Below are 14,923 nucleotides of genomic sequence, written 5' to 3'. Positions count from 1 at the left end.
CCTGGCTGGCTTCAAACTCACTATGTAGCTGAAGATGATCCTCCTGTCTCTACTTCACGAGTGCTGGGCTTACAGGTCTGCCCCTCCATGCCTAGTTTTATGCAATGCTGGGCATAAATACAAAGCCTTCTTCATGCTAGTCAAGCACTCTACCGATGGAGCTATAGCCTCAGTTTGGTTTTATAGCTTTAGATGCTTTCTTTGGGATTTTCTATCCGTGTGAACTTGCCTGTGAATGAGATCAAAGCACGGGACCATACTTTGTCTCTCTGCAAACTCTGACTTTCTTGTAGAATACTTTAATAACCTGCCTTTAGACATCATTCACATTTGTCATGTTTCCAAGAGTAAATTAATCTGCTTTTGCTGTAATTTCTGGTGCTTACTTTGTAACTCAGTTTGCCTCAGTATCTGCTAGAGATATTTCTTCCTTTCTACCTTTACTACTTTTTTTTCCTTAAATTAAAAACACTTTTCATACTCTATATTCTGATCCATTTTCCCTCCCCCAACTCCTCCCAGATCCTCCCTACTTTCCCACTCACCCAACTCCATTATCTTTCTTTCCCTTTAGAAAACAAACAAGTCCCAATTAAAAAAAAAAAAGAAAGAAAGAAAAGGAAAAACCCCAAGAAACACACACAGGAAAAAAATAACCCATAAAACCACAAAATCAGAAACCATAATATACAAGCAAAAGGCCAGTAAGACAAAAAAAAAAATAAAATAAACAAAGAAATATGAGACCAAAAAACTTTTCACAAAAAACATTTGTTCGTTTCATATTGGCCATCTATTGATGGGTATGAGGACTTACTTAAGTGTGGTTTGTATACACAGTGAGACTCTGTTGGAGAAAACTAATTTTTCCTTTGTAAGTGATTGTCATTTGGACATAGCTTCTTGGTTAGGAATGGGCACTTACATCCACTTCCCCTCTCAGCACTGGAGGAGGATTTGTTGATGTAAATTCCTTGTTTCTTCATGATATTTGATTGCTTTTACCTCCTCTGTCTGTGGGATGCCTGGCCTGTGTCTGATACTACATCTGGTTCACGATATTGCTCAACCAGTATCCAAAAAACTATTTGAATTGATTAATGATCTCTTTTCATTGATTAGGTGGGCAATGTGATAATGGAGGTCTGAATTTAAGCCACCTTGTCTTCTCTCAAGGGAGAGGGACAGCAAAGGCCATGACATTGATCCCTTTAGGGACCGCTGTGGCTTTGGTTAGAGCTCTTCCTACAGCTCACTGGGGAATGGTCATTCCCAATGGGAACTAGCTTCTGCATGGGGCTTGAGAGATGGCCACACACAAGGGCCGGTATCTCCAGTCTCCAGGAGAATTTCAAAGGAAAACACGAAAATTTTCATAACAAAAGGTTTACAGAGAGGAAAATAAACTCCGTCAATTTCATTCATACATTTGAATTGTGGTTTGTTGAATTGGAAACAGGTATAGAAAAGAAGATTTATGCTAAAGAAATGACTCGGTCGCCATCTAGTGGCCCGACACCCAAAAGTCACCATGCTAGGCATTGTGAGAAAACTTCCAAGTAAAATCAATACTCAGCCCTAAAATGAGTTATCACCCTATTTAAAGATGAGGAAACCGAGTCTTAGGGGAGCTGAGTACTTTTCCAACACCACAAATATAATGCTGTACTCAATAAAACTGCGTCTCTGGAGTTTCTGTTGCAACGTTTGCAAGGAAGCTCATCTTCCAGAGCCATCCTGTTGATAGTTTGAATCCTGCCACAATTTGGTGCATTTCAGTCTACACATCAAAGACTGATTTTGGGTCCCCGCTCAGTTTTACAGGAAGCAGAAATTTATGTGAAGTCAAAGAACCCATAAAAACCTTTAGCTTTAGAGATCCAAGAAATATTTGAAAAGTATAGTAACCTCCCTCAAAAACCTTCACTGGTCAGTTCTGGCAAAATGTTTGATGGGAGCTGTAACAAAATACCCGAGACTTGACAACATAAGGGAGGAGAGAATTATTTTGGCGTACAATTTCAGCAGCTTCTGTTGACGGTCCCTTGGATCCATTACTGTGGGCCTGTGGTGTGGCAGAGTGCCTTGGTTGGGAGGGACTCGTGGAGAAGAGCTCCTCATTACATTGTGATTATTAGGAGGGAGAGTTAGAAGGGTAGAAAAGGAGTGTGGGAAAGACCAGGGTCCCACATACCCTTCAAGGACATAACTTCCCCACCCACGGATGCACTTCTTCCAGCCAGGGTCCTTCTGATCCATTCAGCAATGAACTTAGCAGTGCATTCATCCATTGAGCCAATAACCTCTCGGTTCTGCCATGATCTGGGAATAAAGCTGTTAACACCTAAGCCTTCCATGGGACCCTTCAGACCCCAAATGACCCTTATTAAGGCTAAGTAGTGGCTACACAGGGATGATGTCATATCTTTTCTACTCTTCCGTGAGACTGAAAATTTCCAAAATCAAAACTATAAAGGGAGTCAATCCACCAAGCTCTTTCAGTGATTATATTTGCTATGGTGCATGAAGAAAACACCCAGAGCAGTCAAGAAAAGACTGACCTGAGACGCAACAGGGGGCTTTTCCCCCCTCATGCCAGTGGACACATCTATGGCAATCAGAAGTCTCTGGAGGATTTTAAGTAGGTGGTATGAGTGTGTGCAAGCATGTGTGTGCACGGGCATATGTAGTTCAAGGGCACATGGTTTTGCATGTCTCCTGCTCACAAAGTAATGGCGTTAGAATAAACAACATAGCTGTAGTTCAAAGGTCATTATTGAAAGCTGTACTTCAGTGGTTTGGGTGGTGCTAGGGTGACCAACTCCCTTGGTTTGTCTAGGGGAAGGGTTTTCTGATGAATCCCCTTAGGTGCAGCTGAACTGTGCAATGACTGAGACCCCGGGTTAAGGCTGGGTAAATGAAAGATGTCCTAATCTTCCAAGGAGAAAGTGAATGATTTCCTTTGGTCAGAGGCTGCATGAGGTGGCACAGAGAATAGTTCTAGCCCACATAATCACCTGTGTTTTCAGCTTGGACTTTGGAGCTCATTTACTGATATGTGGGGACTGATTTCCTAGGCTCTAGAGGGTTGCCCTATTTTCTTACGGATACTTAGAGACATGAAAAGTCATCTGGCTTATCTTTTGTGACTAAATATTTTACAGTATGTGCTTCCCTTGGACTCTGTCTATTACTTATTGGTTTCTGAGGTACTTTTCTGGGCCTTTGGATGCAAAGACAAACACGCTTTTTTTTTTTTTTCACTGAATGTACAAGTATGGTGTGTGTGTGGTGGTCCTCCACTATGGAACATGATGAGAAAGAAAGGGGGCTTGTGTGGTTCTTGGTCTTTTCTAAGAGAAATATTGCTGCCTTTTCCCCTATGAACATTTCTGTCACTCGTGATCCCTGCTGCAATCAGGACCTCAATGTATCATCCACAAAATGGTTTGAATAAACCAAAGATTCATTTTCATTCAACGGCTCTAAACAGGAGATGCAAATAGCCGTTTTCCCTAGGGAGGGCAGGGTGTAAGAGGACCCTTTTCTTATTTGCAGCATCTTCTCTAATGTGGGTCTCTGAAGATGCTCAGCGGAAAATTCCCATTTCTTCCAGCCTTGATCTCTTCTAACTGACTTATCGAGATCAAGAGGTTTTCTCCATGTTCTCCCCTTCCCCTGGTAAAAGAGCAAAAGGGAGGAAGGTGAGGATTTAGAAAACATTTATATTTTGCAGGGTAGAAGTTTTAATTGTGGTCATTTGAGGCTTACTTTACATTTCTGACTCCACCCACAGTGTACAGACTCTCCCTACCCTACCCACACACAGAGTATTTTCCAGATATAATTTAGTCAGTCTTCCCATCTCAGACAGTTCACTCTTATAGGAATCAAGTTTTGTTAGCTTAATCTTTGAATTTCTGAACATATATTCATTTGAATGAACACATGCATCAGTCTTCATATGTTGCTTTCTAGTATATTATACACTTACAATTACCTTTGAGCCTCACAACCCTGGAAGTGGATATTATGATTATCTCTATTTTCCAGACGAGGAAACAGGTTCAGAGTATCCATGATCACCATAGTAGAAATCCAAGTCTAAAGCTTTGACATCAAAGAGTATGTTTTCCACATAGTCCACTAGGACTCTTGACCTCACACATCATCATATAATAAGCTAGCCTGTTACTTCCTCATGGAAAGAACACAAAACAAAAGCTTTGCCGTGCAGGGTCAGACACAGGAAGAGAAATTGTCTGGTCTGAGGTTCAGCATAGCGTGGATGCTTGGCAAAGATGTGACAATTTGAAAGTTGCAGACGATGCCTTTAGATACTCTAAGACTGAAGCTGTGGACCTCTTCTTGTTTGTTCCTGTTGAGTGAGTGGCTTCTGAGTGTCTTTCAAAGCATTAGGCCCTGTGCCGGCCCTTAACACCCTTCACAGCAGAAACTGAAACTAGACGTTTTATTCTTACAAAGAACTGGAGGGCTAGGTTTTTTAAAAGACAGTCTTTTGTATCCTCTTCAGGCTTCATACTTGCTGTTTAGCTGAGGATGACTTTGAACTTCTGATCCTCCAGCCTGTTGCTTTCAAGTGATGGGATTACAAGCTTGGGCCACATGCCTGGTTTATGCATGCTAGAGTGCTAGGGATGACTTGCTGGGGTTGGTTTTCTCCTTTCACCATGTGGATCCTAGGAATTGAATTTAGGTCATTCTTTACCTGATGAGCCACCTCACTGGCCCTAATTTTATTTTTCACATTGATTGACTGATTGATTGATTGATTGTTTGTGTGTGTGTGTGTGTGTGTGTGTGTGTGTGTGTGCTCAAATGTAAGTATGTCACAGAACATGTGTGGAGGTTGGAGGACAGCTTGGGAGTTGGTTCTCTCTGTAGGGTTGTGTCTGAAAGGTTTAAAAAGGAGTGGGAAAGAGCTGGAGAAATAAAAAGCGATAAAGTATTGGAAAAACTGAATGACAAAGGTTGTTACTTTGTGCATTGATGATTTACAGTGCAAACCAGCTGCCACACAGGATCTACAGCTGTGGCTTGGGAGACATCTAAACTTCTCCCCTCCTCCCCCTCCTCTTTGTACAGGCCAGGCACTAAGAATATATTTTACATTTTTTTCTAAGACAATGTTTCTCTGAGTAGCCCTAGACTGTCCTATAATAGACTAGGCTAGCCTCAAATTCAGAAATCCACCTATCTCTACCTCCCCAGTGCTGGCTTTAAAGGCAAGTACCATCATGCCTGGCATTGCTTTCCGTTCTTAATGGTTAAACAAACTCAAAATCAGGATAGTATTTCCTGACATTTGAAAAGGATATGAAATTCAAATTTTAGTGTCCATAAATAAAATTGTGTTGGAGCATAGCCACACCCATTCTTTTAAACATGGTCTCTGACAGTTTTTTTTTTTTCACTCCCACATGAGTCGAGTCCCTGTGACAGATTTTTTTTTTTTTTGTGCCTCACAAAAATTAAAGCATCTACTGTTTGGCTTTTGGCAGAAAAGCTTGCTGACCCCTGACCTAGTGCCCTATTTTGTTCAAATCCACCCTGAAACAGTTTCCAGGTGGTTAAAACCGGAATGCTTGCTGCCTGGCAACCATTTCTCTTCTTGCCCAGTGGAGATGCAGGGGTTGAAGGCTTCAGGGCATCCGCCTTCCATTTTTCACCTTCCACTCAAGTAGAACAAACCACTACTGAACTTGTGCTCACATTCTGTCCCCAAGTCAGAGAAGTGCCCAGGCCCGGTGCTCCATATATCCAACTGGGTCTGAGTGGGCTCTGGACATTGTGAGTCTAGAGGTGGGTGTTATGATTTATAGAGGCTCAGAGATACAGTCACGAGCCAATATCCCACACTAATAAGAGCAGAGCCAGGACTTGGACATGGTTTCCTGCCTGTCAGGGCTACAAAGGGTGGGTGTGCCACTGTCCAAGAGGTCCCAGAAGACTTCCTATTAACTTTCCACTCTGGGGTTCTTCTCTGCAACCTGGCTTACTGCTGAGTCATACTCAAGCCCAGAGAACCACGGACTCTCTTCTCTTTATATCACTTTTTAGAAAAAGATTTATTATTTTTATGTGTATGAATGTTTGCCTGCATGGGTATGTGTATCATGTGTGTACCTGATGTCCAGAGAGGCCAGAGGGTTTCAGATTCTCTGGGATCAGAGTTACAGAGGGTTGTGAGAACTGAACTTGAGTCCTCTGCAAGAACAGCAATTGCTCTTAACTACTAAACCTCTTCTCTCCATCCCTTTTTTGCATCATTTAAAAAAAAGATTCTCTTTTTTTTTTCCTGATGCAACTTGAGAGAGTGAACATTCATAAAACATTATGTATGTGTTAGGGTCCCCAGATCATCCCACAAAAGATCACCACTCACATATGCAAAAGCAAGAGCATTTATTTCTCGAGAGAATTCTTGCACGCAGGGGTCAGTCACACAACAAAATGGTGACAATCCTCAAAGAAGCTCACAGGCTCCTTTTATAGACAACCAGGAGGGGATTAGGTCATCCGAAACACAATTGGTCAAGCAAGCAGCAGTCACACTAATATGTTTCTGATTGGCTGGGGCTGTAAGTGCTGAATCATGCCCAGTATGCAATTTCGTCCTCACCTGCCTAATCAGAAATAGGCACTGAGACAGAAATTGAGACCTAAACAAAAACTGAAACTTAACTGAAACTCAGGTCTAGTAGAGGCTAGGGCTGGGAGAAGCCCACCATGGTGCTACTATGGCCTCTCATATGTATGTATCAATAACATACATACATCAGATATAAACATAAATACATACATACATAAAATATGTCTTTTATGTATAAATGAAAGATGAACCAGAACATTTTATTTTCTCAATGGAGGCTGAACATACCTACGTAGAGCACCTTTGCTCTACCCACCCTTCACCAGGAATCATGCTATTCAGAAACATTGCTTTGGGATCCTCTTGGAAATCCTTATTTTGCTGGATGTGAAGTACTGAGCCAGAGCTGTTGGAAGAAAACTTCTCCCAAACTCAGCCTGGCCAAGACAGACTTTAGCTCTTAGCACCCTTTACCTTTTCTTTCACAGTTTTTTCTCCCCAAGCTCCTTTTCTCACAGCATTCCTACCCAGACCTGTCTGCTCTCAGCCACAGGTTTCTGAATATTTCCATCTTCTTTTTCTCAGTAGAAACTTCTGCTACCTCTTGCCAGAGGACACAGGAGGTGAGCATTTCCCTGAATCCGTTGCCTCTCCTGCAGCTGGCAGCTCCTGACCTATTTAGAAAAGGAGGCAGAGAGCCTTTTATCCAGGGACCCAAGACAGAGGACACAAGAGGGAATGAAAAGTGAAATTACCTGTAAACTCAAAGACACATAGAAGCCACCATGGAACTACTCAGATCCCTGCCTGCTGCTGTAGGTGCCTGCAAACAAGGAGGTGCCCTTTCTTCAGAACATGCCCAAAGAGGGATTATCCATGTTAGTATCTTGTCAGGATTCATGCTAATGTACTATCAACTCCAATCAATTTCCTGCTTCTTTTGTGATGTGTTAGCATATATACAGTGGGTGTGGAAGTTCTTTGTCAGCATCGCTACTTGAAAAAAATTTTTTCTTCTCTATTCCATAGGAATTGGGATGAATTTTTGCAATCTAATATTTATCTCTACTATAACAACTATAAGAAGGGAATGATCACTTAAATAAATAAGGTATCACTTAAAAAAATCAAACAATGCATTTTCACAATTACCAGCTGTTATGATTTATTACATGGGCTGGGGGTGGGGGCTAGGGTATCTGAGAGTGCAGGGAAACATGCTGGACAGATGCAGTGATGGTGGTGGTGGTGGTGGCAGCCGATAACACACAACCCAGATGCTGCATCCATGTGGAGCGTTTATTACAATAGAGAGATAAAGAGGCAGAGAAACAGAGGGTGGGGGAGAGAGAGAGAGAGAGAGGAAGGGAGAGAAAGAAAGAGGGGTGCACACCTCGTGGGAGGAAGAGGAAGGAAAGCGCAAGGAAGGGGTGGAATTTTTCCTTAAAGAGAGACCTTTATGTCAGGACACAGGGCGACACCAAGGGGCAGGTCAAAATATTAACATTTCTCTGTTTTGAATTATCATAAAGAGGGGTGAGTTATGGGAGCAAGTGGGGGAACAAGGGCGTTGAATTCTCGAGGCTACTTCAAGCTGACAAGGGGTGAAGTGGGGAGGGGGTATGCTGGGAGTCACACATGGCTGGAGGCAGGAGTGAAGAAGCATTGTTAGCTGTCATCATGGAAATCTCTGGCGTGGAGATCTCAGGCATCTGTTCCTTGAGGTTGCTAGGAGAAAAAAATAGATTGTTATCATTGGCCTTATGAGCTGTGTTAGCCATGGATAGAGTGATAACTGCCAAAAAGAATGGAACAGGGAAGTGCCTGGTTGTACAGAACAGGCAAGAGTGAACGAGTGAGACACGAGAGCAGGTATGCCCTTCATGGCGACATCTTGGAAGCCAGGTTCCAGTTGCTGGGCAGATGCCCGCCTGAGCCTGGAGAGGTGGCACCAGCAGTGAATTCAAGGATGTGTTCTTCAAGACTGTAGGAGCCATCACATCTGTCACTTCTCCGGAGGTGGCGGTGCTTCCATCCCAGTTGGCATCCTCGGCTGGGGCTTGGCATCCCCGGAACTGGTGCCAGCTGGTGCAGGGGCTGGTGTAGCTGGAGAGCCCCTTGGCCCAGGCAGGAGGAGGGAAACTGCAAAAACTATTCTTGAAAATGGATGATGTCAAAGTGGGATCTGGAGACTGTTAATTTTTATCAGAGGAGATATTTTGATGTAGTAACAGAACTTTCCCCAGGAACCTGTAGGTATCTGTAAGACAGCTGGAATAGATTTACATCACGGCAAAAGGGTTGAAAATCCATAGACATTTAAAGACTTTTAAGAACTATTTGTAGTCAATGTTGTATCAGTTTATCAAAGCTGCATTTATCAGTATTGAAATTTTGAACCTCTGGAGTTATATCTGATACCAGTCTATCCTGTACTATGAAGTCTGTGAATGAGGCATAGCTGTCTGTAATTTTAACTGGAAACTTATTAATGAACTGTCAGTAATCTTGGGATTAGGACTGTCAAACTGATACACCCTAGTCATCAAACATTGCCATATCTGAGAAAGATAAATTTAAGAAGTGAGAAAGCTTTCCAGCTACCTAGGCAGCAATTCCAAGTCTTTCTGTGGTCGTTGCAGGTCTGTGTGTGTGTGTGTGTGTGTGAGTTGGGGAGTGGAGGGTGGGAAAGTGGAGGGTGGGGGTGGGGCAGAAGCCCCAAAGGAAGCATTTGTTCAGCTTGATAAGCCCAGAAGATCTGACAGATTTTTCTGTGGAGTAGGAATTTGGGGAGGTTGTCCTACTTGTCTTGGCAGAGAGGACAATCTATCCCCGTTGCTCCTCTTTATTCATGGTCTGGACAGTTTCTCAGCATTTTGCTACATGGCTGGCCTTGCCATAAGCTTCCAGGTGAAGGTTCTTTGGCCGTCTGTCTTCTTGGGAGAAGATACAGGATGCTGCTGCCAGGAGCTGACCTGTCTCTTTACTATAAAAAGCTTTTATATTAAATGCCATATTCTCAGATCTCTACAGGTGTTTGAGGACTGGGGGAACAAAATCTGTTAGATGTTTTTATAACTTTGAGAGCATATATGACTTAAATCTGAATATACAGGTTTCCCGATTAGTTACAGCTTAATGAAGTTAGCAAGGACAGGGGGGCTAACCTTTGAGTACCGCCAGATTATAATCTTGAATGAATTATATAGAAATAATTATTTCTTAAGCTGTCTCCTGAGAAGGCAAAGAAGAGTGACAGGAAAAGATGCCACAGCCAAATGAGAGCAGGAGAAAAGGAGCTTGTGAGTCAGGGTGCAGCCCAACTCTGAGAAGAGGACTCTCTGAGAAGAGGAAAAGGACCTTCTTGGCCTCTACACCAGGGTTTCCACCCCTAACCTGCCCTCCAGTCTGTCTTGGGAACAGGGAGCACAGGACGATGTATTCTCCATAGCTGCTTCAAGCTGAACTGCGGTGCAGGTGTTCAGGACCCAGGCAATGGGATATTTATCATATGACCTAGTGGTAGAGGAAGAAAGTAATTACGTTTTGCTGAACTGATCCACCATTAGCCTTCAGCAGGTTCATGTCGCATAGGTTGAAGTCAGTAGCCGATGCCTGGATATGTCAGTCAGCCAGCCAGGTGGAAGCCCACTGAAACAGATGCAGGCTAGAGACAAGAGCAGACTCATACCTATAGGTTTAAAATCCCAAGCTTGTGATCCAAATAGCATCAGAATTGTATTAATGTTAAAATCTGAAATTTAAAATCTGAAGCATTAGTGCTGCTACCCTATCCTGGCATAGGAGCATGCTGTCCCCGCTCACCCGAATGAATGGCTGCCCAGGCTGCAACTGAAATTTCCTCTGCCCAGACATCTAGAGCCTGAGAGAGGCAACTGGGGAGCACCAGGCCAGGGCCGGAGGACTTTTCCTCAGCCCATAAAACAATGGTGAAACAATGAGTGATGGGAGGCAATTCCCTAACCTCCTTCCATACCAATGGCCTGAGCACTGGGTGCCCTGCCCAAGCTGCCTTTTGTAAAGATGGCATTGAGGTCATATGACCTGCCTGTTTTGACCTCAGCCAAGATGGTGGCTAGACCTTGTGGTTACCCTTATATAAGATGGCGGCTTGATCACATGGTTGTCCTTATTTAAGATGGCGGCACCTGATCAGGTGGTTGTCCCTATCAAATATGGTGGTGAGCATGTGGTCATGTGATTTTATTTATTTTTCTTATCAAGACAAAGTGAACTGATAAGGAACAGGCAAAGTGAAGCATCTAAAAGTTAATCAGAAACAAGTTAACGTGGCCGTCTCTCTTGCCCCAGTAGTGGCAGCAGCAGCAGAGGAAGGGCAGGCTGCTGGAGGAGGGAGGAGTGGAGCCCCAGTCACAGGGCAGCAGGAAGACAGGTTGTTGGAGGGGCTTGGCTTCCCACGGCTCAGCCCCACGGTGGCGGTGGGGGCAGAAATACGGTCAAGTGACCAGATGTTTGTGCAGCTGTCCAAGGGCTGCAGGAGGAGGAAGAAGGGGCTCGGCAGCCAGTGGAGTGGGGCTCAGGGTTGCGCACCCAAGTCCTGAGGGTGGAACAGGAGGTCTCGTTAACTGAGTCAGAGGGACAGAGAGAAAAGATTTAAGAGATAGAATTACAGACAAGGAGGGGAATTAGGAGCAAGGGACAGGCAAAGACAGCGAGCTTTGCCTGGCGGGCAATTTTACATGTCATGGTAAGGAACCTGGTGACAAGTGATGATGTAACTGCTTAGCGAAGGCTGGAGGAGCACGGGGAGTTGGCAATGAGAAGGGGCTGGGATAGGGCAGGCATATTTTTTCCAGAGTAAGGTATAATGACGCTACAGAGGCTATGGGCTGCGGAATTCAGAGGGCACAGGCTGCCTCCATAGACCGTCACATGGGGTGGGGGCCAAAGGGCTGTGAGCCCGAAAGACAAGTGGTGCCAGCGAGTGAAGCGAGACTGACCTCCAGTGTCTCGGAGGGTCAGTGAGAAGGAATGGTGCAAGATAGCTAATGGACCATTGTCACAATGGCTATTGGCCACGGAGGGCATAGGCCCGAGGGGCTTAGAGCCCAAAAGATAAGTGGTACCAGCACCACGATAGAGTGAGAAGAGCGAATCCTCAGTTGTGGGAAAATGGCCGAAAGGGAAGGGAAGAATCTTAACGATCTGATAGGGTGAAGAGTTTCCCATGGTACTCCAGCCAGAAAAATGGTGAATGGTACAGGGTCCCAAAAGCTCCTCAAACTGCTGGCAGGCAGGAGAAAGCAGTGAGATTGCCTGGCAATGCTGGGTGCTAATGTTATGATTTATTATGCACCCTCCTCCCGGGGTATCCCGATAGTGCTAGGAAACATGCTGGGCAGATGCACGCCATATGGACATGGCAGTGGCAGTGGCAGCTAGTAATACACAACCTAGATGTTGCATCAATGTGGAGGGTTTATTATAATAGAGAGATGGGGCAGAGAGACAGAAAGAGGGAGATAGACAGACAGATAGATAGATAGATAGACAGATAGATAGAGGGAGAGAAAGAGGGGTACACACCTCGTGGGAGGAAAAGTAGAAGGAGAGAGCGAGGAAGAGGTGGAATTTTTCCTTAAAAAGAGACTTTTACGTCAGGACACAGGGCAGTGCCAAGGAGCGGGTCAGAATATTAGCACCAGGTAACATATTTGAGTGAGTGGATGTGTGTGTGTGTGTGTGTGTGTGTGTGTGTGTGTGTGTGTGTGATTTGTTTTCCTCATTTGCTGTTTCTAGGTGTAATGTACTCCATCACATGAACCTGCGAGGCAAGGAATGCAGAATTATTAGTCTTTGTCTTTGCTGTCAATCTTGGGTTTTATTTGGGAGCTCCCTAAGCTTCCTATGTGCAGCAGTATTCTCTTTGGTTTCTTCAGTAATTTTAATTTACAAAGAACACACTAGAAGAAATATTCAAGTTCCCATGCTGTAAACAATCATGTGAAACCATGCTGCCAATGTCATTCTGAAGAGTGACAGTGAAGAGGAATGCCTTCTTTCTCCACAGTCACTCCCGTGACCCGTCCCTTCCCTGTGAGATTCTTCAAGGTAGCCTGGAATAGGTAAACCAGTGGTGGCCCCTCTGTTGCCAGTAAGTAGGTTAGTAAGCATCATAGACATTTTGTCTGGCCTTTCTGCTCACTTGGCACTTCCCCTCCATTTTTGTTTTCCTCTCTTCTTTCTTCATCCCCTCCCATTTGGAAAAACAAATCGTTCAATTGACTTTATATGCTTCTATCTTCTATTTCATCATTTAATCCAGAGAAACTCCTTGTGGTACTGATCTTTACAAACTCTCTCTTTACATACTCTCACCTTTCATCTCCCTCTGGAAACTTCTGGAAGTTGGATGCGACCTTATCACTCCACTAGTAGTAAGCATGGCCTCCACTCTGTCAAATCCAAAACCTCTTCATGTTTCACTCCTTAGGAAGACCTAATATCTTACACCTTAATGGCTGTGTTCAGCTGTTCTTTCCTAAATTCCTTTCTCTGTAGGAATTCTGGTTTCCCTTTTCCCTTTAGGCCTGGATGTTGTGCCTGATGCAGTCCTCTCTTTACTCTGCCGTTATAGGGTGTCAAAAGTAGACTGACCAAATAATTTTCTGTCTAGACCAAGATATCGTCAAGGATCAAAGGGTGGTCAATAAGTAACAGACAGCAATCAGAGCTTCTCTGGGCTAAACTGAGATCTTCCTCCAAGGCTTAGGGCTTCATGGAGAACAAAGAAGACTTTGGGCCCAGACATGAATGAATCTGTGATGAATGAATGAGTCAAGAAACTTTTTTTTAAGTTGATCTTCAAGTTGTTTAGCTATTCCTGCTTAGATTCTCAAGTTAATCCAACTTTAAATTCATGTAAGTATCCAGTTACCCAAGGAGTAGTTAGTGTTAGAGCAGGCTTTGTGTGTGGGAAAAGTGAATGAAGAGGTCTATGAGGAAAAGGCAGAACTGGTTGGACCAGGTCTTGTAATACTCCCTGGGTTCTAGTTACTGGATCTACCTTTTAAAGTAAAGATGAACATGGTGCTGAAACCGCCTCCAGGCTCTTCTCAGCCCTGGGTTTCTCAAGATCAGATACACTGACTGGCCAGCTGGGTAAGCAGTCAGGATGAAGTTGCACAGAGTATTCCAGAAACTGTAGGTATTGAAGATGCTTAACATGGAAATAAATAGAGCCAGTGCGTTGATAATGTAGAGAATGAGAGAGTAGGTGGTTGACTTGATGGCATCCAAGTGAGCCTCCATGCTGGAGTCCCTGGAGCCTGTGGTGCTGTTTTCCATGTGCAGGGTGTGCCTCTTGAGTGAGACGATCAGCAGAGTGGCTGCCATGATGAACATGATCAATGGAATGAAGATCCCCACATAATATAAAAAAGCCAGACTGAGCACATTGGTCTCAGAGAAGTACTCCTTCCTTGTGGAGTTGGAGGAAGGGATGGGAACAGAATTGTTCACATAAACATTGAAGATGTCTTTTGAGAAGAAGGAGCTCAAGCTGAAGGAAACCAACACTGACAGACTCATGAGCTGAGGCATTAGCACTATGATTTTCCGCTTCATCATAAGGAACAAAGGGTTAGTGAAGTTTGCAATTTTAAGACAATAGAAGACATTGAGCCAGGCAGCAAACCAGAGGTTACAATAGCTCAGAAACACGGTGGCGGCTTTGAAGAGTCTATACACAAAGTTTTGGTTATAAATGATCCTGAAGAATAGACTATAAGTAACGTCTACCATTATCCAAATCTGTAACAAGAGCCTAGAAAAACTCAGCATCAACATAAGTTGGTCACCAGTCGGGAATCTTTTGCTCCTGACCCATTCAGTCCCATAGATGACTGTGATGAAGCCATTGCCAGTGATGCCAATGATACAGTCTATTGTAGAGACCACAAAAGTGATAAAGATCTTATACCTGGAAGCATGATTGTCAGTAGCAATTGTGGTTACCACTGCCATTCTGTCTGACTCTGACTTTCAGTTTCCTCACCGAGAAGTGATAGCTGTTGTATAATCCTCCCCACAGTCAACATCATGGCAAAACTCCCCCTCTTAGTTGACAGTCATGTCCTGTTTTTCTTGATTTGCTTGTCACATGACCACAAGTAAGAGGCTCGACATGCAAAGTATGAAAGGATTTGGTTACTGGCTCTGACTCCATTTCATAAATACCCATTTGTTTGAGAGGTTTTCAGAAGCTTATTAAACCGAATTTACAATGAATGTCTAGCACAGCATCTTCCCATCTCATTTATTTTAGTT

At 43.9% G+C, this 14,923-nt stretch overlaps 1 protein-coding gene and 1 long non-coding RNA gene across 2 annotated transcripts; both read right to left on the bottom strand.

Annotated features, from left to right (window-relative positions):
- Positions 1–7,752: 7,752 nt before the first annotated feature.
- Positions 7,753–10,725, bottom strand: LOC131905776 (uncharacterized). Its single transcript, XR_009378039.1, has 2 exons — positions 10,439–10,725; positions 7,753–8,341 (listed from the first exon to the last, which is right to left on the bottom strand). It is a non-coding gene; the product is annotated as an uncharacterized LOC131905776 (long non-coding RNA).
- A 2,932-nt stretch (positions 10,726–13,657) lies between these two features.
- On the bottom strand, positions 13,658–14,620 carry Tas2r40 (taste 2 receptor member 40). Its single transcript, XM_059256587.1, has one exon. It carries the CDS (start codon positions 14,618–14,620, stop codon positions 13,658–13,660), a length of 963 nt encoding a protein of 320 aa, XP_059112570.1.
- Between the last annotated feature and the right edge of the window lie 303 nt (positions 14,621–14,923).

This window comes from Peromyscus eremicus, chromosome 3 (assembly GCF_949786415.1).
Source record: "Peromyscus eremicus chromosome 3, PerEre_H2_v1, whole genome shotgun sequence".
In the NCBI taxonomy this organism is placed as follows: Eukaryota; Metazoa; Chordata; class Mammalia; order Rodentia; family Cricetidae; genus Peromyscus; species Peromyscus eremicus.
Note: the sequence above shows the minus strand (reverse complement) of the source record. Positions and strands in the feature narration are given on the sequence as shown.